This window comes from Heptranchias perlo, chromosome 16, assembly GCF_035084215.1.
Source record: "Heptranchias perlo isolate sHepPer1 chromosome 16, sHepPer1.hap1, whole genome shotgun sequence".
Taxonomy (NCBI): domain Eukaryota; kingdom Metazoa; phylum Chordata; class Chondrichthyes; order Hexanchiformes; family Hexanchidae; genus Heptranchias; species Heptranchias perlo.
The window spans coordinates 36942206-36966122 of record NC_090340.1 but is presented as its reverse complement, the minus strand read 5'-3'; the positions used below and the strand labels follow the sequence as shown (position 1 = coordinate 36966122).

Genomic DNA, 23917 nt, shown 5'->3' with positions numbered 1-23917 from the left:
TGGGGGTAACATATTAGCATGGATAGAGGATTGGTTAATGGACAGAAAACAGAGAGTAGGGATAAACGGGTCATTTTCAGGTTGGCAGGCTGTAACTAGTAGAGTGCCGCAAGGATTGGTTCTTGGGCCTCAGCTTTTTAGAATCATAGAATCATAGAAGGTTACAGCACGGAAGGAGGCTATTCAGCCCATCGAGTCCGCGCCGGCTCTATGCATGAGCAATCCAGCTAGTCCCACTGCCCCGCCCTATCCCCGTAGCCCAGCACATTTTTTCGTTTCAAGTACTTATCCAGTTCCCTTTTGAAGGCCATGATTGAATCTGCCTCCACTACTCCCTCGAGCAGTGCATTCCAGATCGTCTTTCCAACCATTAACCATTTATAATCTATATTAATGACTTATATGAAGGGACCGAGTTTGCTGACTATACAAAGCTAGGTGGGAAGGTAAGCTGTGAGGAGGTCACAAAGAGTCTGAAAGGGATACAGACAGGTTAAATGAGTGGGCAAGAAGGTGGCAGATGGAGCATAATGTGGGGATGTGAGGTGATTCACTTTAGTAGGAAGAATAGAAAAACAGAATATTTTTTAAATGGTGAGAAACTAGTAAATGTTGGTGTTCAGAGAGACTTGGGTGTCCTTGTACAAGAAATACAAAAGGATAGCATGCAGGTACAGCAGGCAATTAGGAAAGCAAATGACATGTTGACCTTCATTGCAAATGGGTTGGAGTACAAGAGTAAGGAAGTTTTACTGCAATTGTACAGGGCTTTGGTGAGACCTCACCTGGAGTACTGCGTACGGTTTTGGTCTCCTTATCTAAGGAAGGATATACCTTCCTTAGAGGCAGTGCAACAAAGGTTCACTAGATTAATTCCTGGGATGAGAGGGTTGTCCTATGAGGAGAGATTAAGTAGAATGGGCCTATACTCTCTGGAGTTAGAAGAATGAGAGATGATCTCATTGAAACATATAAGATTCTGAGGGGGCTTGACAGGGTAGATACTGAGAGGCTGTTTCTCCTGGCTGGAGAGTTTAGAACTAGGGGGCATAGTCTCATGATAAGGGGTCGGCCATTTGACTGAGATGAGGAGGAATTTCTTCACTCAGAGGGTTGTGAATCTTCGGAATTCTCTACCCCAGAGGGCCGTGGATGCTGAGTCGTTGAGTATATTCAAGGCTGAGATAGATAGATTTTTAGACTCTAGGGGAATCAAGTGGTACACGGATCGGGCAGGAAAGTGGAGTTGAGGTCGAAGATCAGTCATGATCTGATTGAATGTGCAGCAGGCTCGAGGGGCCTTAAAGCCTACGCCTGCTCCTATTTCTTATGTTCTTATGTTCATAAGGCATTGACTCCTTGCTCAAGTATGGTTCTATGGGCATCTATTGATCTCTGATACCTGATCTATTCTCCAGGTGTGAGCATAGACAGCGTCATAGTTGAGACTGATCCTGTCCTTACCTGACATTCATATATGCACACTTTCAGCAAGAGTTGCTGCATAACACTCAGGAGCAAGCCCCTGGCTGATTTTTTTTTCTCCTTCTTCCTAACCCACTGGTGCTGAGGTCAATTTTGGTACCCCTCTCACCACTCCACCATAGATGAGCCAACTCCGCACAGAGCAGGTCTCAAACCTCTTGGTCATGAAGTAAACATTTAAAGGGTATATTTTCTTGTTTGTTTAATTTAAAGAAAAAGTTCCCAAAGTACCAAGAATATTTGGGGCAAAAATGGTGTAGTTCTGGTGCAGAGGACCAAAATTTGGGGTGTACGCCAGAGTTACACCCATTCTAAAATACATGCAAAATTCCAGTAGAATTGGCTGTGGGCAGAAGATGTTCCCTTCCCCAAATTGCTGCATGTTTGCAAATGACAGGGTAATGAGGGCAAAAGCTGCTGTCCTGGAAATTCCAACATTTACACCAGAATTGCACTTGACTTAACTTAAATCTGTAGAAAAAAGGATTGAGTTACTTGTATGAAAATCTTTATCTGAAACATCAACTTTGACTGAAGTAATTACAACAATGTATTCTCAGCTGCACAACTTAAAAAGGATTCTGCAAACTGTCTTTCAGCAGTTTCAGGCAGGAAATCTTTTTCTTCCCACCCTTCTGTCATGGAACCCTTACCATGGGGTTCACTACGGCCATTCCCATATATATCCTTATAATGGAGGCGGAACAGGAGCTCGAGGAAGAGGAAATGACAGAGTATTAAAAGATAAGGCTACACCAAAGGAGGAGAAGACCAACTAGGAGGTATCCTTCCACCAGCACCTACAAACCACTTCACTCCAGGTAGTGCTGCATTCTGTCAAATTTTTTTTGGATGTTGGCACTAAGAATGACATTGAGCTTTGCCATGACCCCTGCCATCTGTCTCAGGTCATCTGAGATGGCCCTCATTGGCTCAATATGAGATTGATGTTCATCCAGTGACTTTCTTTTTAGAGCAGAACCTCAGAGTTCTGAGGCCACAGGCTTGGGAGCCAGTAAGGTTACTTCTGCAAAGCCTTTGCTCCCCATTATAAGATCTCACTTTCACCCCTGACTCCTCTGGGACTGTGAAGGTAATGAATGAAGGAGTGCTAGACATACAAAGACACTGCAAGGAAAGGTAAGGGAGAACAGTTGGCTTACCTGGGCTGCTTCGCTGAGGTCATTAAACTTCCTTCTGCACTGCAAAGTAGTCCTGGTGTTCAAGGAGATGGCAGTACCACAGCCACCTCCCTTCACAACGTATGTACTACATTTTTGGTGGGTTTCTGGCCTTTCAATCCTCTTTTCTACAACTAAACTTCTAAGTGTACACATTTCATCACTTGGGTAAAAGGAGCAGCAGATGGGCTACCAACATTTCAATCTCAGCAATCTGGTTAATATTTTGGTATCCTGGCAGTACATCCTGCTCATTTGACTGGGGGCATGTTAAGAACAGTCAAAGCATTCAGAGATATCCCAGAAATTACTGTGCAAAATTAACATATGAATACTTAACCATTCCACTGCCCACTATTTTAACAAAGGCATTAATCCAAGTATTTCAAATGGGTTAGTGTGTCCATTAAAATAATAGACAGAGGAATTCAACTGAATGTGTTAAGTGCTTGTATGCTAATATTGCACACAATAATTTGTAGGCTATAATATTATACACAACTATGTACTGGCAAAGGATTTCTATTTTGTTATTTAATCATGCGCATTTTGGCACAGATTAAAACAATTCCAACATTCTTTAGATTTCTTATGCAGTAGAACACAGCAACTCACCTTGGATTTCTAAAACAAGTACTTTTGAAATAGTTTGCTTTAGAGAATCATGCTGGACTTCAAAGGAATACATCAGTTTTACTCTTGCAGTTGATGCATGTTTGAAGGTTAGCTGAGATATTAAACTATACGTTCCACTTCCTTTGTGTTGTTTCAAAGTAAAGGTAGTGTCATATTCTCCTTTTGTGAAGGACATTGTTTCATCTTGTTCCTTTTCACTCTGAAAATAATCTTCATTGCTCCTGTATTCACGTTGTTTTATAGAAGATGAGGTGCTGTTCCATTTACTGATGAGAACCCTCTGGAATTTACCCTCTTCCTCTCTGTACCAAGAGACACCAATTGCTTTCGGTTTGAACCAGAGAACTGCACAAGCCAGAGAGAGTGGATCATCCACATGGAAATGGTTTGGTTTTATAATATCTGTCACTTTGGGAGCAACTGAAAAACAAAGGAACAGAATCACCCCATTGTTCTTTTCCAGAAAAAATTAAACTGTAATTCTAGTACTGTGCTGCATTGATCATTTTCCCCACTATTTTAAATTTATTTTAGTGTTCCATTCTCTTTACGTTTCTCGGATAGAAGCTCGGTGATACCTTTCAACTGATCTGATTGATTGACAACCTTCAATCCCAGTGAACAAAAGTCGATCTCTCTTCTGAAATGCTGACAAGCTGACACATGGGCTGAAGCACTAAATGTCAGCTTATAAAGCTAGTGGTCGGCAGGTATACAAATCTGGTTAGAATGCGATGCACATTTAAATGTTGTGGCTGAAAAGAACAATTACAATGTATGGTACCAGAGACAGAAGGAAATAGTGTTATCTTTAAAATTGATTCATTGTCACTGGGTCAATATCCTGAAATTTTCTACCTAACACCACTGAGGGAGCATCATCACCACAAGGACTGCTGTGGTTCAAAAAGGCCCACCGCCACCTTCTCAGGGCAATAAATGCAGCCTTGCCAAAGTCACCTGATCCCGAAAACAAATTTTAAAAAGATTGGTTATTTACCTGCTCTTTTATTGCTGTAGAAAATAAATGTTCCAAAGCAAATAGCTGCCGTGATCACAAAAGTTAGAACAGTAGTTGTGAGAATTGCCCCTGATCGGACTCTTGGGTTGGAACCTAAAAAAAACGCAAGACCAAAGATGTGTTATTGATTATTTATCTTTATTTGTTGCTGTTTCTCTGTGCTGGTTATAGCAAGACTGAGCTTGTGGCAGAAAATAGAATTTTAAATTTTGTTGCAGTGCAGCATAAAGCAGCATCTTGATTGATAAATGATGCAGAATCTGCTATTTCATTTACAATGTCTGGTGAAATGGACAAGACCCCTGCTGTAAATAAAGAAATCATACAATACTCCATCCCCTATTGTAATTCTTGACATTTTTAAATATATCTATATCTCAGAGGGCTCCAATTCCTTCGCAAATGGAATTCTTTCAACAAGAAATAAATTTAAAACTTGTGACAGTTCAGTGTCTGCATTGCCATTTATATTGTGAGGTCAACACAAAAATAGTTACTTATTGTTCCAATATTCCACCCAGCCTCACTCTGCAACCCAGATGTGCTGGCAACTCATGCTCCAGGCCCTAATTTAGAAAATAAAGCATTTTCTTTTCCACTCTAAAGATCAAGAGCTGGCTTGCATCAAGGCCTTTCTTTTGCTGGTGATAAAACATGAAGTGGGATATGGTGATTAAGAAAAAAGCCATGTGTTGACAAGTAGCACGACAACATGATAATGTAATATAAAAGAACAGGGTTGGAGGACATTTATTAAACATACATTTATACTTATACTCCCACGCATGCAATGGAAAAGCTTCTTCTGGCCTATGTGCAAGATCCAGGATCAAACAGTGGCACAAAAGGATAAGAGGCTGCAAAGAGGGATGGCTCCAGCCTACACTGATCTGTCACTGAATACCATGGCGGACATACCTCTGATAATGCCCTCAATGAGGACCTGAATTCAGCAGCTTGGACTTGGGACATTTAGAACACTAAGATGTATCGCATGACACAAGCTGCCCTGAGTAGATTCTTCCACCAAGTTGAAGGCAGATGTCTGTTTAATAGCTGATGAGGAAACTCTGAGACTTGGGATGACTGGTGCTGGAAGGGGATAACTGGAAGCCCTGTTCTCATATTTCCAGGGCCCAATACCTAACATGGTTGGCTTGCAGAGAGGCAAAGAGGTGGTCCTCAAGCTGCACATCTCCAACTAGTATGGTGTATGATGTGTGTCCATGCTGTGGTCAGGAGGATAATGGCAATGCACTCACACATTTCATGGTCAGTTCTGATGCTTACTACACCACTTTGAGGAGCTCTTAGTGCCAACTAGCAAGGACTCAAACCTGCATTTGTCAATTGTCTATTGACAAAACAGCTACAACCCTCTTGGTTGGGGGGGTGCGGGGAGGGGGTAATTGGGATCTATTTGGGTTCAAGATGGCTCCAAAATGATACAAGTGGTTATAGAAATTCAGAACTTAGTTAACTCTCCATGGCAGACTCGTAATCCAATATCTGAGCCAAGCGGATCCCAAGTGCTCCAGAGCAATGTTGATGACTGACCTGTCAATCTGGCTCACTAATGGAACTTGGATGGGGTAGATTTGTCACTAGGGGCTGGGAATTTTTCCATTGGCTTCAGATAACTCTGCAAACCAATGAGTGGGTTTTAGCTGCAGCACTATTCCTGTGCACACTTGGGAGTACCTAAGCCCTGGCTCTGCCAATCTACACCTAAGCTCACTAGACTTAAGAGAGTGGGTTTGTGTCCCAATAGGGAGAGTGTGTGGACTCCATATTAAAATTTTACACGTAGCTTGGGGTTCAGAGACTCTTAAACATGCTGATGGATTTATGTATCTGTTGGATAGCTGACTGATCAAAAAATAAACTGGTTGAATCTTTACTAATAATAGTTATGAAAACTGTTGGTTCCCAACAGTAAATAACTGTGTTTTTGCATATTTTGACCAAGGGTTAGCAGAATGAACTGAATTCCACATAATTCAGATATAGTATTAATATTTAGAATGGAGTATGATGACAATACTACTGCTTTGTTGTCTTGTACATTTCTAGTAAATTCATATGAAAGTTCTTCAGAATTTCTATTGTAATACCTTTGTGAACATTTTCTGAAAAACATTCAACAATTGTCTGCATTTCAAAGAGCAGGATAGCAAGGAACAATCTGAATGAAGAAGATAAACTGGGCCAAAATTAAAATATGGTGAGGCTCATTGTAAGGAACAGATGTTTACATGTGTAGGAACTGGATAATGTCTGTTCCTTATAATAACTCGTCATGTAGTGTGGCTCAGTTACACAAATTCAAAACAAGTTCCTCCAAGTGAAAATAAAACAGAATTCATGCTCAATCAGAAGAATCAGAAGAATGAAATGTTGCTCGTCATTTACTAGGTACTATTCTCCTTTATTATTACTCACCCTTGATGGTCAAACTAACAGCTTTTTGTAGAGGTGTCTTTAAAGCTTCATGATTAACTTCACAGATGTAAGAAGCTCCATCATCTGTTTGGTTGCCGTTGATAATTAGGAATGAAAGCAGATTAAATGTCCCATCTTGATTTTGTTGAGGTAATCCTGTAACCGCTCTTGATGTGATAGCGACTTGGTTTCCACTGTCTTTTGAGTCACTTTTTAACCAAGAGACAGAATGGTTTTCTGGATAAAAGTTTTTCATCTCACAAATTATTGTTTTGTCTTCCCCAGGTTCAATGATAATATTTGGAGTATTTACTGAAACTGTAGGAGGTGCTACAAAGATAAAAGGAATAAGGATAAATATTGTATTCCTTTTATTGATGTCATCTTAAAATGCAACAAGCTCATGTTAGACATGCATCTGGTATGTATTTACAGCAGAATCTAAAGGGTCATTCATTAATTCTAAGGGTCAGTAGATCACTTGGTATAGGTTTAATTAAATTTTAGGGTCAACACCTACTCTTTAGATACTACAGCAATTAATTAGTCATCAGAGAAGATATTCTGTCCCATCTGTTTAACATAGTCAAAGAGTAAGCAGCGTACCCAGGCTGACAATTTTGAATTTGGGTTGTTCAAATGCACTGGTCAGGAATTTAGATTTCAGCGTTAAAGCTATGTTCTGACCCAAACACAATGGAAATTGTGGCAAAATCAGGAACAATGAATTTCTGCAGGAAAAGGAAATTTTGAGCTGTTGACTTATGTCTACTGGGAATGAGACTGCAACTACCCAGTCATTTCACAAAAGGATCTATAATTAGCCGTCAGAGGGAGATGTATTGTCCTAACTGCTTAGGCTGAACTTTAGTACAGTTTACTGAGACAAAACAACATTACCCCAGCTCACTTTGCCTTTCAGTACATGTGTGTTTCCTTTTAACTTGCAAGTGCTGGTAAAGACAAAAACAATTACTGCAGATGTGGGTGAGATTCCAGTGGTATTTTGCACTCTTGTAATAGTATCACACAGCGGAACAAAGTACCTACTTAGTGAGTCATGAAAAGTTTCATTCCCACAGTTCTATCTGTATCATTAGTACAGATTAATTCAATTACAGAAATTAAATCGGTTGAAAGGTCAAAAACATTCATTTTATTTGGGAAAAGTCTGATGTGGTGGTGTTTTTATGTCCAACTGACACCACACTTTGGAAGATCATGGGCAGGATTTTAAATGGGAAAAATGGGTGGGTTGGAGGGGGGCATTGAAAATTGCAACAATTTCAGATCCGCCCCCAATCCGCCCATTTCCGGCTTTCACCGGGGCGGGATGAGGGGCAGGCAACCAACCCGCTCTCAGGAGGTGGGTTGCTCATTAAAAGCTTTCAAGGAGGCTGCGGGCCTCCATTTTGAAAGGTTTCGCGATTCCAACCTCTGAGGGCCGAGATTCCCAGACCTCAACGCTGCATGAGAGGTGGCGAGAAGGCCCGAAACTGCAAGTAAGTGCTTAATAGCACTGCTTGTGGGCCCAGAGAAGCAGGAGTGCTTTCCCCAGGCTCAACAAGCCTACCTGCAGTGACCCCCGCTACGATCGCCAACCCTCCCAACAATCGCGACCCCAACCCAGCCCAACGATCGCGATCCCCGTGATGACCCCCCGTCTTGACCCTCCCCCCCCCCAATGATTGACAACCCCCGATGACTGACACCTCCCCCCGCCCGGATGACTGCATCCTTCCCAGTGACCCTCATGCCTGCCAATGCCCCCATGCCTCCATGCTCACCACATTGCCCCACCCCACATCCATACAATCTAAGACTTACCTGTTCACTTACCTCTTCCTTGCTCTTCTCCCATCCGACTGAGACCAGCCTGTCAATCAGGTCGGCATGTCGGACAGGAAACCAAAAAAAAACTTCAAAATCCTAAGGACGCCTGGGAAACCCGTACTTCCGGGATTCCCGTCCGCGATTCGAACCCCCGCCCCCTTCCCGGCTCCGGCTAAGATTATGTCCCATGTGCTGCATTTCTGGCACTTATTCAGCTGAGTCCAGCCAGTTTCAGATTTCATTTGATATCCTCTCCCTTCCTTCTTCAGTACAGTGGCCTATTCTGGAGTGGGCTACTGTTTACTCTGTGTGAATGCCCAAAACATACTGACCTTACATTTGATGGAATCCACCATTAGGGGCCATTTTATTTCTGCTCTGATTTTTATGGTGGTTCTGTGGTCCTTATATTTTACATTATTCTTCTCAAACATTGATTATTATCACAGCTTTAAATTTCGCCCTTAATGACACATTATTCATTTGTATCTTTTTCTAATTACCATCGAATCTGCCTTTATCATGTTTATGAATGAATCAATGCTTCTTGTGGCCATATCAACTTTTTCACAATCATTTTCAGACTCTGGAATTGTGCTGTTTGAAAAAATCAATATATTTCTGTAATTTGCTCCCTTTCCATTTAATCTTTCTCTGTGCACAGCCGATTTCACAATGCCTTGTGTAGCTGACCTAAAACCAAGAATAATACATTGCTGTCCGATGCCAGCCTTTATCACAAAACAAATTTGATCAACCATCAACTTTAACTGCATGTTTAAAACCTGCGTACAAATCTTCAGACAGTGGTGCTATTTTGTTTTATTTGAATACCACCTAATCTCACAACTATCCTAAAATTTACCTTTGCACTTGGCCAAAGATCTTTTGAAAAAAATCTATAAACCTGATGAGATTCCATTGAAATTCTTGGCTTTTCTCAATTAGTTGTTTTAGGACGAAATTTTCTTTGACACATGAATGGTTCTTTCTGAAGCTTCGCTATTGCTTCCTCCATTTCATTGTTGTTTACTGCCTCTCTCCAATTCTTTTTAACAGAATTGTCTTCATTACCTTTCTGCTAATCCACAGAAAGGTCATCACGTTGCAGTTATCAAACATTGTTCTGGCTCCTTCCTTTGGAATTTTGGGAATTACGTATTTTCTATAATTCTCTGGATTTGTCTCTTTGTTCCATACACTCTCGCAGATCCTCCAAAAAGCAATAAATCACTGTCTCACTGCTATTTGTTGTGTTATTTATCTCAGTGATGGCCTTCTTTTCAATTTTTGAATCAGTGTTACTATACTATTTCTTCCCTTTGTCTATTTCAAACTTTCCTCTAATTGTTATGTTCATTAATGTAAGAGGATAACCCAATAAGGTGAATGGAACACTTTACTCTTTTTGCCAGCATGATTTTTTTTTGCAGGTCAGGTATAATACAAATCAGATGTTGCTCAGAAATTCTTCTAAATGGCCATAACAACGTGCCTTAAACCCAAGCTCTGAAGGGCACCCCCATTCAAACTAACAAACTTCATAAGTAAGAAATAAAGATACGGTTCACTTTAAAACGTCCTACCTTCTGAGACGCCTCCCATTCTCTAGGTACCTCATCACAGAAGAACAGCTGAGACTGGTAGTTTGCTGTGCAGGGAATTTCAGGTTCAACCATACCTCTGTGTTTGGTGTATTGGGGCACCAATGCACAGTACCATCCTTCCTTTGAGTCTAGAAATAGCCCTGTTGTAAACTTGTCTATGCCAAAGTGAGTATTTTCCACTTTGAACTTGTATAGAATCTTGGTTAGACCACACTTGGAGTAGTGCGAACAGTTCTGGTCTCCATATTATAAAAAGGATATATTATAAAAAGGATATTACTGGAGAAGGTGCAAAAAAGATTTATGAGGATGATACCAGAACTGAGAGGTTATACCTATCAGGAAAAATTGAGCAGGCTGGGGCTCTTTTCTCTACAAAAGAGAAGGTGACCTAATGACTGAGGGGTGACCTAATAGAGGTCTTTAAGATTGTGAAAGGGTTTGATAGGGTGGACATAGGGAAGATGTTTCCACTTGCGGGAGAGACCAGAACTAGGGGCCGTAAATATAAGATAGTCACTAATAAATCCAATAGCAATTCATCAAAAACTTCATTAACCAGAGATGTTTAAATGTGGAACGCTCTACCACGAGGAGTAGTTGAGGTGACTAGCATAGTTGCATTTAAGGGGAAGCTCGATAAATACATGAGGGAGAAAGGAATAGAAGGATATACTGGTAGTGTTAGATGAAATAGGGTTCGTGTGGAGCATAAACACCAGCATGGGTAGAATGGCCTGTTTCTGTGCTGTACATTCTATATAACTCAGCAGAATTTAAAATAGTTTGTCTCAAGTAGATATGTAACTTGTAGCAACACATTAACAACTAAAAAAGTACTGTACTATAGCGTGATATTTCTACTTTTTGTGCCAGTTGTACTTGGGGCTTCTGAGTGAGATCCCTTGATTAGTGTTGAATTAAGGGCCATGGAGAGTATCCAAAGGAAACTGGGTCAAATCTCACTCAAGGCTTTTAGCAGCTGGCAGGCAGAGTGATTTTTAAACCTATCAATTTGGATTGGATCAAACTCAAGCCCAATATGCTGTCAAATCTCTTTCTTTCAAGCTCTTTGATTTCTTTACAAATGTTCCTCCTGAGATGTTAAAGCTTGGCTATTCTCATCCTGTCAGCAGGTCTATCTTTTAGTCTTGATCATTTTGCAAAATCATTTTCAGACTGTTATTCTGTCTGCTCTGTCAGAGCTATCTATTTTCTCTTATCATATATGATTCTTCACTCTTCCATCCAGGACCTAACCCTCACTAGTAGCACCCTATTGCTGTTCAGCTATATTCTGTTCTACATAAATGGTCACTTATTTTTCTCTTCTACCATCTTACTGCATATATCAGCTACCTATATGTCACTGGTTTACTTTCTATGACCCAAACTTGATGGTGAAAACATATTAAAGCTCATTTTCCAAACTCACTACTTAAAAGTGTAAAATCTATTCCACAACTTTGATCAACTCCAGTCTCATGCTAATTTTCAAATCTGTTCTCCCTTTTTCATAAATGCAACTTTAACTGAAGTTTCCCAATCAACAAGTTGTAGTAAAATCTAGTTTCAGACTATTCCAGGTAAAAAAGGAGGGAGTGTGGCAGTATTGATCAAAGATACCATTACAGTGCTAGAAATGGATGATGTACTTGAGGGTTCAGACAGAATCTATTTAGTTAGAATTAGGGAACAATAGAGGAGCTATTACACTTCTGGGTGTATACTATAGACCACCAAATAGTGGGAAGGAGATAGAGGAGCAAATGTGCAGGCAAATTGCGGAAAGATGCAAAAACTATAGAGTAGTGATAATGGGGACTTCAATTATCCTAATATAGACTGGGAAAATAACAGTGTAAAGGGCAAAGAGGGGGGTGGAATACCTGAAATGTGTACAAGAGAACTTTCTTGAGCCCAAGATCTAGCCCAACGAAGAAGCAGTGCTAGATCTAGTTCTGGGGAATGAGGTGGGGCAAGTGAAGCATGTTTCAGTGGGGGAGCATTTGGGAAACAGTGATCACAATATCATTAGGTTTAGAGTAGTTATGGAAAAGGACAAGGAAAAATCAAATGTGAAAATACTAAACTGGAAGGGAGCTAATTTCAGAGAGTTGAAAAGGGATCTCGCCCAGGTAGATTGGAATCAAAGATTGGCAGGTCAAACAATAAATGAGCATTGAGAGGCCTTCAAGGAGGAGATAGTTCGGGTATACACTAGACAAATTCCCATGAGGGGGAAAAGAAAGGCATACAATGCTGGAGCTCCCTGGATGACTAAAGATATAGAGATTAAAATTAACAGAGAAAGGAGGTTTATGATAAATGTCAGGTTCATAATTCAATAGAGAACCAAGCTGAATACAAAAACACAGAGGACAAATGAAAAAGAAATAAGAGCGACAAAGAGAGTGTATGAGAGTAGATTGGAGAGTAACATAAAAGGGAACCCAAAAGTCTTTTACAAAAGTATAAATAGTAAAAGGGTAATCAAAGGAAAGGTGGGGCTGATTAGGAACCAAAAAGGAGATCTTCTTGTGGAGGCAGAGGGCATGGCTGAGGTACTAAATGAGTACTTTGCATCTGTCTTCACTAAAGAAGAAGAATGTCACAGTAAAAGAGGAGGTAGTAGAGATACTGGATAGGATAAAAATAGATAAAGAGGAGGTATTAAAAGGTTGGCAGCACTCAAAGTAGAAAAGTCACCCGGTCCAGATGGGATGAATCCTAGATTACGGAGGGAATTATTGGTGGAAATTGAAAAGGTTCTGGCCACAATCTTCTAATCCTCCTTAGATATGGGGGTGCCAGAGGACTGGAGGATTGCAAATGTTACACTCCTGTTTAAAAAAGGGAAGAGGGATAAACCTGGAAATTACAGGCCAGTCAGCCTAACGTAGTGGTGGGGAAACTTTTAAAGACAATAATCTGGGACAAAATTAATTGGCACTTGGAAAAGTATGGGGTAATAAATGAAAGTCAGCACAGATTTGTTAAAAGAAAATTATTGTTTGACTAACTTGATTGAGTTCTTTGATGGAGTAACAGAGAGGGTTGATGAGGGTAGTGTGGTTTGATGTTGTGTATATGGACTTTCAAAAGGCATTTGATAAAGTACCACAACGTAGACTTGTTAGCAAAATTAAAGCCCATGTGATTAAAGGGACAGTGGCAGCGTGGATACAAAATTGGCTAAGGGACAGAAAGCAGAAAGTAGTGGTGAACGGTTGTTTTTCAGACTGGAGGGAAGTATACAGTCGTGTTCCCCAGGGGTCAGTATTAGGACCACTGCTCGTTTTGATATATATCAATGACCTGGACTTGGGTATACAGGGTATAATTTCAAAGTTTGCAGATGACAAGAAACTCGGAAATGTAGTAAACTATGTGGAGGATAGTAACAGACTTCAGGGGGACATAGACAGACTGGTGAAATGGGCAGACACATGGCAGATGAAATTTAATGCAGAGAAGTGTGAAGTGATACAGTTTGGTAGGAAGAATGAGAAGAGGCATTATAAACTAAATGGTACAATTTTAAAAGGGGTGCAGGAACAGAGAGACCTGGGGGTGTACATACACGAATCTTTGAAGGTGGCAGGACAAGTTGAGAAGGCTGTTAAAAAGGCATATGAGATCCTTGGCTTTATTAATAGAGGCATAGAGTGCAATAGCAAGGAAGTTATGCTAAACCTTTATAAAACACTGGTTTGGCCTCAGCTGGAGTATTGTGTTCAATTCTGGACACCACACTTTAGGAAGGATGTCAAGGCCTCAGAGAGGATGCAGAAGAAATTTACTAGAATGGTACCAGAAATGAGGGACTTCAATTATGTGGAGGGACTGGAGGAGCTGGGGTTGTTCCCCTTTAAACAGAGAAGGTTAAGAGGAGGTTTGATAGAGATGTTCAAAATCATGTACAGCAAGTTGTTATGATCTGCACTGCCTGAAGCAGATTCAATAGTAACTTTCAAAAGGGAATTGGATAAATACTTGAAAGGAAAAAAATTACAGGGCTATGGGGAATAGCAGGGGAGTGGGACTAATTGGATAGCCCAACCACAGAGCAGGCACAGGCATGAAGGGGTGAATAATCTCCTTCTACGCTGTATCATACTATGATATTATGATACTGTCACAGTGGATATTTCTCTATCCACAAATATCACCAGTGAGGTAACATAAAGAGCGTTCTGCTTTTCTCTCATCATCTCCTACAAATGGGTATATTAAAAACTGTCTTTGAGAATGGATTTCAAAAAATTCATATACACATTGTTTTTGTTTAGCCCAAATAGGTGATGCCAATTTCTCTGATTGCCATTTCACACCAAACTTTGCACCAGTAGATTTCCAATTGACAATAGTTGTACTTTTCTCATCAATATATTCCTACAGTTTACAGAATCGGCTGGAATTTTTATTTGCATCATTAACATTTCCAGTGATTACAGTAAAGAAACTCCTAATACAGATCTTAAAGGATTACACTTCAGGAATTATTCCCACACTCACCTGTTACTGACAGAGTAACTCTCCCCATTGCTTTGTCAGAAAATATTGCAACTGTGCAGGAGTATGTTCCAATGTCACGAATAGTAGCATTTTTTAGGAGTAAAGAAGCATTTGCCTTGATTATTTCATTTAGAAAGAGACTTGTTCCTGGTCTGTAGCTTTCATAGTCTCCAAAGTCGAACAAACAAATGGCTTTTTCATCATTTCCAACTCTGTGGTTCCATTCAATCACAATGTATCTCAAATCAAGCTCAACGGTGTGAAAAAATGAACAGCCGAGCAGGACATCTTCACCAATTGTGGCCTTGAACACAGCTGGGCTGACCACCACCTCGAGGGCAGCTGAATTTAAAAAAAAGAGACATATAAAATGAAAATAGTCTCTAAACACGGAGAATAAAACATTTATGTGGAATTAATTCTTTGTTTGGTAAATCTTGGGGGAGAAATACAACTCAGGGACATCTGTTTTGTGGCCAGGAGTTGAAAAAATTGGGGGCGGGTGGTTGAGGTTGTGGGAGCACTTTGGCCACCCCATTGGCGCACAAGGCCCACCCGATGCCATATTCAGATGGGCCTGTAAATGAGCAAGCAGCCTGCCCCCCGGAAACAGACATCAGACTGTTTTACTACACAAATCTGGGCCCTACGCTGCTTGTAGGACGCCGATGTAATATTCGGGTACAAATGGTGGAGCGTGCACCGCTCAGAAAAAGGCCACAAAACTTCTAGCAAGTTCTATTTTTGTGGAGCCAGAAGGAGCGAGAGGGCTTAAATAATAGTTCCATCCCACATCCAGAATTCAGGTGAGCCACTCAGTACTGCATAACTGCAATTTCTGCATTTGAATGGGAATGTCAACAGCTTCTCCCATCTGGAGAAACCCAAACATCTCCCTAACAGTACAGAGAGATTCCACACTTGGCAGTAATACAACAACAGAGAGGCCTCTGATTTGTTTGGTTGTATATCCTCTTGTTCATATTTAACTAAGGGAAGAAGTATGATTACTATTCCTAAAAGGAAATAAATCCATGGCCCCGATATACACGGGGAGGCGGGGAGGGTGTGGGTGAGGCTGAAAATGGTCGAAGGACCCAGTTAGGCCGGGGAGGCAGAGGTCCTGCTGATCTTTATGGCAGGACCTCATTAACATTTTTTAGCTCCATTTCCCGCTCGGCAGCCGGCCGAATCGGCAGCCTGGCCGGTGGGTGGGAGGAACCAACAGCAGCAGGAGGAGACAGCCAGGGACCCTTGGGGGTGGTACCCTGCAATTGGGAGTGGGGAGGGGAAGAGGATGGCGATCGGGAGGTGGGGGGGGGGGGGAAAGAGGCCCATGATCCGGGGGGGGGGGGAGTGGAAGAGGCCCATGATCGGGGGTGGGGGGGGAAGAGGCCCGTTATTGGGAGGGGGGAGAGGCCGCAATCGGGAGGGGGGGGAAGAGGCCTGAGATCGGGAGGGGTGAAGAAGCCCGTGATCGGGAGGGTGGGTGGGGCGAAGAGGCCCCCGATCAGGAGGGGGGAAGAGGCCCGCGATCAGGAGGGGGGGGAAGAGGCCCGCGATTGTGAGGGGGGAAGAGACCTATGGTCTGATGGTTGGAGATAGGGGCTGGGGGGAGGTTGGACGCCCTGATCTCCACCACTGTAAAAAAAGATGACGGGCGCCTGCACTGCGTGTTGGGCTCGCGGTCCCGTATTTAACTTTTTAAGCCCCCCCCCCTCTCTTTCATGGGGGTGGGGTTAATATCGGGGCACATATTTCTATTCAAAATTTAAGGGACACTGAGGCGGAAATTCAGTCTGTTTTCGGCCTGAAATGGGCGCCAAACACAGAGTGCACGCCCCAACCGGGAGGCCTGAGGTGACACAGAAAGTGGCCTCAGGGCTCATTAACATTACTTGGGTGCCTGTCATGCCTCTAAAGGCAGCTCGCTCATTTCATAAAGATGAATGTCGAGCAGCTTGCCTAGCCAGCAGCAACCCAAAGGTAAGTCCTGAGGGATGGGGGAGGTGACTGATTGTGGGCCAGCAGAGGTCCTTGGGAGTGCTGTGGAGCTGGGAAGAACACTCATGCTCCTCCTGGCTCCACAACAAACTTAAAAAAAAATAACCTACCTATTTAATGGTAGCCTCTTGCTTCTGCATCCATGATTGGAAAACCTGAGCAAGTGGCTGAATTTCCATCAGGCAATCTGAAACAAGTGTTAGGCCCTCAGTTGCATCTCCAAGGAACCCAATGCTTGTGGGCAGCCGACCTCAACGCCTGAAATATGGCCCGACCCAATATCGGGTCAATCGTCTTTCAGGAATTATTTGGATGCAGGCATTATTTGCGATTACGGAGACATGACTGCAGGGTGACCAAGGATGGGAACTGAACATCCAGGGGTATTCAATATTTAGGAAGGACAGGCAAAAAGGGAAAGGAGGTTGGGTAGGGTTGTTAGTGAAGGAGGAATTCAATGCAATAGTGAGGAAGGATATTGGCTCGGAAAATCATGATGTGGAATCTGTATGGGTGGAGCTAAGAAACACCAAGGGGCAGAAAACGTTGGTGGGGGTTGTCTACAGGCTCCCAAACAGTAGTGGAGATGTAGGGGAGGGCATTAATCAGGAAATTAGAGACGCATGCAAGAAGGGTACAACTATACTCATGGGTAACTTTAATCTACATATAGATTGGTCAAACCAAATTAGCAATAATACTGTGGGGGAGGAATTCCTGGAGTGTGTACGTGATGGTTTTCTAGACCAATACGTTGAGGAACCAATTAGAGAACAGGCGATCCTAGACTGGGTATTGTGCAATGAGAAAGGATTAATTAACAATCTTGTTGTGCGGGGTCCCTCAGGGAAGAGCGACCATAACATGATAGAATTCCTCATTAAGATGGAAAGTGAAGTCGTTGAATCCGAAACTAGGGTCCTGAATCTAAATAAAGGAAATTACGAAAGTATGAGGTGCGAGTTGGCTATGATAGATTGGGGAACTTTACTAAAAGGGATGATGGTGGATAGGCAATGGCTAATATTTAAAGAATGTGTGCAGGAATTACAACAATTATTCATTCCTTTCTGGTGCAAAAATAAAACAGGAAAGGTGGCTCAACCGTGGCTTACAAAAGAAATTAGGGATAGTATTTGATCCAAAGAGGAGACATATAAAATTGCGAGAAAAAGCGGCAAGCCTGAGGATTGGGAGCAGTTCAGAATTCAGCAAAGGAGGACAAAGAGATTGATTAAGAGGAGAAAAATAGAGTATGAAAGTAAACTAGCATGGAACATAAAAACTGACTGTAAAAGCTTCTATAAATATGTCAAGAGAAAAAGATTAGTGAAGACAAATGTAGGTCCCTTACAGTCAGAAATGGGGGAAATTATAATGGGGAACAAAGAAATGGCAGAACAATTAAACACATACTTTGGTTCTGTCTTCACAAAGGACGACACAAATAACCTCCCAGAAATGTTAGGGAACCAAGGGTCTAATGAGAGGGAGGAATTGAAGGAAACCAGCATTAGTAAAAAAAATAGTGCTAGGGAAATTAATGGGGCTAAAGGCTGACAAATCCCCAGGGCCTGATAATCTACATCCCAGAGTACTAAAGGAAGTGGCCCTGGAAATAGTGGACGCATTGGTGGTCATCTTCCAAAATTCTATAGACTCTGGAACAGTTCCTACAGATTGGAGGGTGGCAAATGTAACCCCACTATTTAAAAAAAGGAGGGAGAGAAAAAACAGGGAATTACAGACCAGTTAGCCTAACATCAGTAGTAGGGAAAATGCCAGAGTCTATTATAAAAGATGTGATAACAGAACACTTGGAAGGCATTAACGGGATTGGACAAAGTCAGCATGGGTTTATGAAAGGGAAATCATGCTTACCAAATCTATTGGAGTTTTTTGAGGATGTAACTAGTAGAATAGATAGGGGAGAACCAGTGGATGTGGTGTATTTGGATTTTCAGAAGGCTTTTGATAAGGTCCCACATAAGAGGTTAGTGTGCAAAATTAAAGCACATGGGATTTGGGGGAATATACTGGCATGGATAGAGAATTGGTTGGCAGACAGGAAACAGAGAGTAGGAATAAACAGGTCTTTTTCCAGGTGGCAGGCAGTGACTAGTGGGGTACCTCAGGGATCAGTGCTTGGGCCCCAGCTATTCACAATATATATCAATGATTTGGATGAGGGAACTAAATGCAACATTTCCAAGTTTGCAGACGACACAAAATTGGGGTGAAATGTGAGCTGTGAGGAGGATGCAAAGATGCTCCAATATGATTTAGACAAGTTGGGTGAGTGGGCAAGAACATGGCAGATGCAGTATAACGTGGATAAATGTGAGGTTATCCACTTTGGTTGTAAGGCAGATTATTATCTGAATGGTGATAGATTGGGAAAAGGGGAGGTGAAACAAGACCTGGATGTCCTTGTACACCAGTCGCTGAAAGCGAGCATTCAGGTGCAGTAAGCAGTTAGGAAGGCAAATGGTATGTTGGCCTTCATTGCAAGAGGATTTGAGTACAGGAGCAGGGATGTCTTACTGCAGTTGTACGGGGCCTTGGTGAAACCACATCTGGAGTACTGTGTGCAGTTTTGGTCTCCTTATCTGAGGAAGGATATCCTTGCCATGGAGGGAGTGCAAGGAAGGTTTACCAGATTGATTCCTGGGATGGCAGGACTGACGTATGAGGAGAGATTGGGTCGACTAGGCCTATATTCACTAGAGATGAGAAGAATGAGAGGTGATCTCATTGAAACATATAAAATTCTAACAGGACTAGACAGACTAGATGCAGGGAGGATGTTCCCGATGGCTGTGGAGTCTGGAACCAGGGGTCACAGTCTCAGGATACGGGGTATGCCATTTAGAACCGAGAAGGGGAGAAATTTCTTCACTCAGAGGGTGGTGAACCTTTGGAATTCTCTACCACAGAAGGCAGTGGAGGCCAAGTCATTAGATGTATTCAAGAAGGAGATAGATATATTTCTTAATGCTAAAGGGATCAAGGGATATGAGTAAAAAGCGGGAACAGGGTTCTGAGTTAGATGATCAGCCATGATCATTTTGAATGGCAGAGCAGGCCCGAAGAGCCGAATGGCCTACTCTTGCTCCTATTTTCTATGTTTCTATGTTGATTCCCAAAACTGTCCCTTGTTGCGCCTGTAAAACAGAGGCCACAAGGTCCAATTTCTACCCCCGCTGCCTTCATCAAAAGATTTGGGAAACAGTTTTCTGTTTGAGAAAGAAAAGGAGCAAATTTCTACCTCCTACGGAATCAACTCTACTTTCCAGGTTGTCCCTGGTCTATACGGCTACTTTACACCACCTCCTTTTCTGACCTCAGATTTTTTTAAAAATTGACTTCCTTATTATTAGCAACAGAGTCATAACAAGGAAATCCCCACTTACCTGCTGAAGAGATAATGTAAACTATCAGTTCTGCTAGAAAGCAGTTCATTATCCCATTCCTCTTAATTTGAAAACAATTTGTGAAAAGTAAAAAAAAATGTACATGTTTTGTAACCAAATTCGCCAGTTTTTACAACCTCTCTTAACTGAAGTCAGTGAAAGTGAAAGCAAATAGCAACAGATACAGATCGCAGAACGTTTAAAAGAGGCGGTGTCTTCATGAAAAGTGTATGGCAAGCCTTTTGGGACATGATGCATTTCAACAATGATTTATGTCATTTCATTATGCATTTGTAAACAAATGAGAAAAAAAGGTTTGCCAAACACATCATGAAGATTGTGCCCTTTTAAATAAAGAACTTTACAATGCGGGGAGGGGAAGGAGGAGGAAGAATGAATGACTTCTAGGTGGAAATCTGAAATAAAAACTGAAAATGTCAGAAATATACTGCAGGGCTGGAGTAAAACAGGCAGGTTAATGCTTTAGGTGGAAATTGTTCATCAGAAATGAAAATGGTCAGTACTCCCCTTATATAAGACTAAATTAAAACAGAGGGGAGGGGAGAACAATAAGCAATGTCAAGAGTACAGATATGCTATTATAAAAAGGCAGCTACTGAGGTTTTATAGTCTGCAAACAGATTCAATTAAAACAGGAAAGGGATAAAAATGCTGGGTGCTCTACAAACTTCCTCAAAGTCAGGCCGTGAAAAGGCATTAAAATGACAAAAATGGAAAAGTACTCAGTGGAATGTGAATGGGAGAAAATGGCAGGAAAGTGGGGGAGAACAATGGTCTGGAGCGGCTAAAGTCAGTATTCAGACCAAAGTGCCCAGGAGGAATATGAATATTGTTTCTGAAATATGATTTGAGCTTGGCTGGAGCAGTGTAGGAAGCTAAAGACTGATGAAGTTTGGGAGAAGGGGTGGGTGAATTTGAAGCAGTGAGTCACAGGGAGGTCAGGATCATATCTGCAGACTGACAGGAGGTGTTCAGCAAAGCTAACATGCAAACTTCCTTCAGTACCAGCCATTCCAAGGGAGCAAAATCAGAGCTTTTTTTTTGCTTTAAAGTTTGCAGTTTGAAACAGACAACTCAAGCAAAATTAGGACATCCAACAAGAAGTTGAATAGGATGATTATCATAATTTTGCTTTTATTAAATTTGCATTTAAAATGTTCAAATTCACAAAAAGCAAATGCAAAATTGAAATTAAAAGTCCAGTGCAGCATCCTGTGGCCTCTCTTCAGTGGAGCACCACAGGTGCTGACTTCCCTCATTATTGCACCCAAGAGCCTGGTTTGAGTGCCGGCACCTTATTCAGCCACAGAGGTCGTCACAGCCAAGCCTCATCTTGTTCTTACCCAAACTGCACACAGACACACATTGCTCTTACCCAGTAACCTTTATTTCCTCTGAATCAGCAATGACAAAACATACTGCAGTGGCAGTAACAGTGGTCAGGTTTCTTTTCCTGAAGCAGAATCCAACTCCATCCCCCTCTCTGGTCACTGTCTCAGGCTGAACCAGACTGTACACAACCTCAGCATCCTATTCGACCCTGAGCCGAACTTCAGACACTATATAACTACTTCCATCTCTGTAACATCACCCACCTCCATCCTTTACGTAGAAACATAGAAACATAGAAAATAGGAGCAGGAGTAGGCCATTCAGTCCTTCAAGCCTGCTCCGCCATTCAATATGATCATGGCTGATCCTCTATTTCAATACCATATTCTCGCTCTCTCCCCATACCCCTTGATGCCTTTTGTGCCTAGAAATCTATCCAGCTCCTTCTTAAGTATATTCAGTGACTTGGCCTCCACAGCCTTCTATGATGGAGAATTCCACAGGTTCACCACCCTCTGAGTAAAGAAATTTCTCCTCATCTCAGTCCTAAATGTCCTACCCCATATCCTGAGACTGTGCCCCTCATTCTGGACCCCCCAGCCAGGGGAAACATCCTCTCTGCATCCAGTCTGTTTAGCCCTGTCAGAATTTCATATATTTCAATGAGATCCCCTCTCATTCGACTAAACTCGAGTGAATACAGGCCGAGTTGACCTAATCTCTCGTCATATGACAGTCCTGCCATCCCAGGAATCAGTCTGGTGAACCTTCGCTGCACTCCCTCTATGGCAAGTATATCCTTTCTTAGGTAAGGAGACCAAAGCTGCACACAATACTCCAGGTGTGGTCTCATGAAGGCCCTGTATAACTGCAGTAAGACATCCTTGCTCCTGTGCTCAATCCTCTTGCAATGAAGGCCAACATACCATTTGCCTTCCTAACTGCTTGCTGCACCTGAATGTTTCTTTCAGTGACTGGTGTACAAGGACATCCAGGTCCCTTTGTACATCAATATTTCCCAATCTATCACCATTTAAATAATACTCTGCCTTTCTGTTTTTTCTTCTGAAGTGGATAACTTCACATTTATCCACATTCTACTCCATCTGCCATGTATTTGCCCACTCACTCAACTTGTCTAAATTGCCTTGAAGCCTCTTTGCATCCTCCTCACAACTCATGATCCCACCTAGTTTTGTGTTGTCAGCAAACTTGGAAATATTACATTTGGTTCCCTCATCCAAATCATTGATATATATTGTGAATAGCTGGGGCCCAAGCACGATCCCTGCGGTACCCCACTAGTCACTGCCTGCCACCCCGAAAAAGACCCATTTATTCCTACTCTCTGTTTCCTGTCTGTCAACCAATTTTCAATCCATGCCAGTATATTACCACCAATCCCATGTGCTTTAATTTTGCACACTAAACTCTTATGTGGAACTTTATCAAAGGCCTTCTGAAAATCCAAATAAACCACATCCACTACTCCTCCCTTATCTATTCTACCAGTTACATCCTCAAAAAACTCCAGTAGGTTTGTCAAACATGATTTCCCTTTCATAAATCCATGTTGACTTTATCTAATCCAGTTGATATTTTCTAAGTGTCCTGTTATCACATCCTTTATAATAGACTCTAGCATTTTCCCTATTACTGATGTTAGGCTAACCGGTCTGTAGTTCCCTGCTTTCTCTCTCCCTCCTTTTTTAAATAGTGCGGTTACATTCTCCACCCTCCAATCTGCAGGAACTGTTCTATAATCTTTAGAATTTTGAAAGATGACAACTAATGCATCCACTATTTCCATGGCTACCTCTTTTAGTACTCTGGGATGCAGATTATCAGGCCCTGAGGATTTATCAGCTTTCAGTCCCATTAATTTTTCCAGCACTATTTTTTTACTCATACTAATTTCCTTTAATTCCTCCTTCTCACTAGTCCTTTGGTTCTCTAGCATTTCTGGAAAGTTATTTGTGTCCTCTTCCATGAAGACAGAATCAAAGTATTTGTTTAATTGCTCTGCCATTTCCCTGTTCTCCATTTTAAATTCTCCCATTTGACTGTAAGGGACCTACATTTGTCTTCACTAATCTTTTTCTTTTTACATACTTGTAGAGCCCATCTGCTGCTGAAACAATCATCCATGTCTGTCACCTCCAAATGTGCTCCAATGCTCTCCTGGCCAGCCTCCTATTCTCCACCCTCTGTAAACTGCAGCTCATTAAAAACTGCTGCCCATATCCTTACCTGCACCAAGTCTCACTCATTCATCACTCCCGTCCTTGCTGACAAGCATTGGCTTCCACAATGTCTCAATTTTAAAATTCTCATTCTCATTTAATTTCCTCTTTGCCCTTGCCCCTCCCCAACTCTATAATGTCCTCCAGCACCACAACCCCACCTGAATTCACTGCTCCTGAC

The 23917-nt window shown here is 41.9% G+C and overlaps 1 protein-coding gene across 2 annotated transcripts in view; it reads right to left on the bottom strand.

Annotated features, from left to right (window-relative positions):
• The window catches only part of LOC137333672 (NLR family CARD domain-containing protein 3-like), a 41126-nt gene extending 20849 nt beyond the window's left edge, over positions 1-20277 (bottom strand). For both annotated transcript variants that reach the window (XM_067997946.1, XM_067997947.1), the window contains exons 1-5: positions 20141-20277; positions 14724-15065; positions 6766-7095; positions 4303-4416; positions 3282-3722 (exon numbers count right to left, since the gene is read on the bottom strand). In XM_067997946.1, coding sequence (XP_067854047.1) covers positions 3282-3722; positions 4303-4416; positions 6766-7095; positions 14724-15065; positions 20141-20189 — 1276 coding nt within the window. In that variant the 5' untranslated portion in view covers positions 20190-20277. The remainder of the gene's footprint in view (positions 1-3281; positions 3723-4302; positions 4417-6765; positions 7096-14723; positions 15066-20140) is intronic.
• Between the last annotated feature and the right edge of the window lie 3640 nt (positions 20278-23917).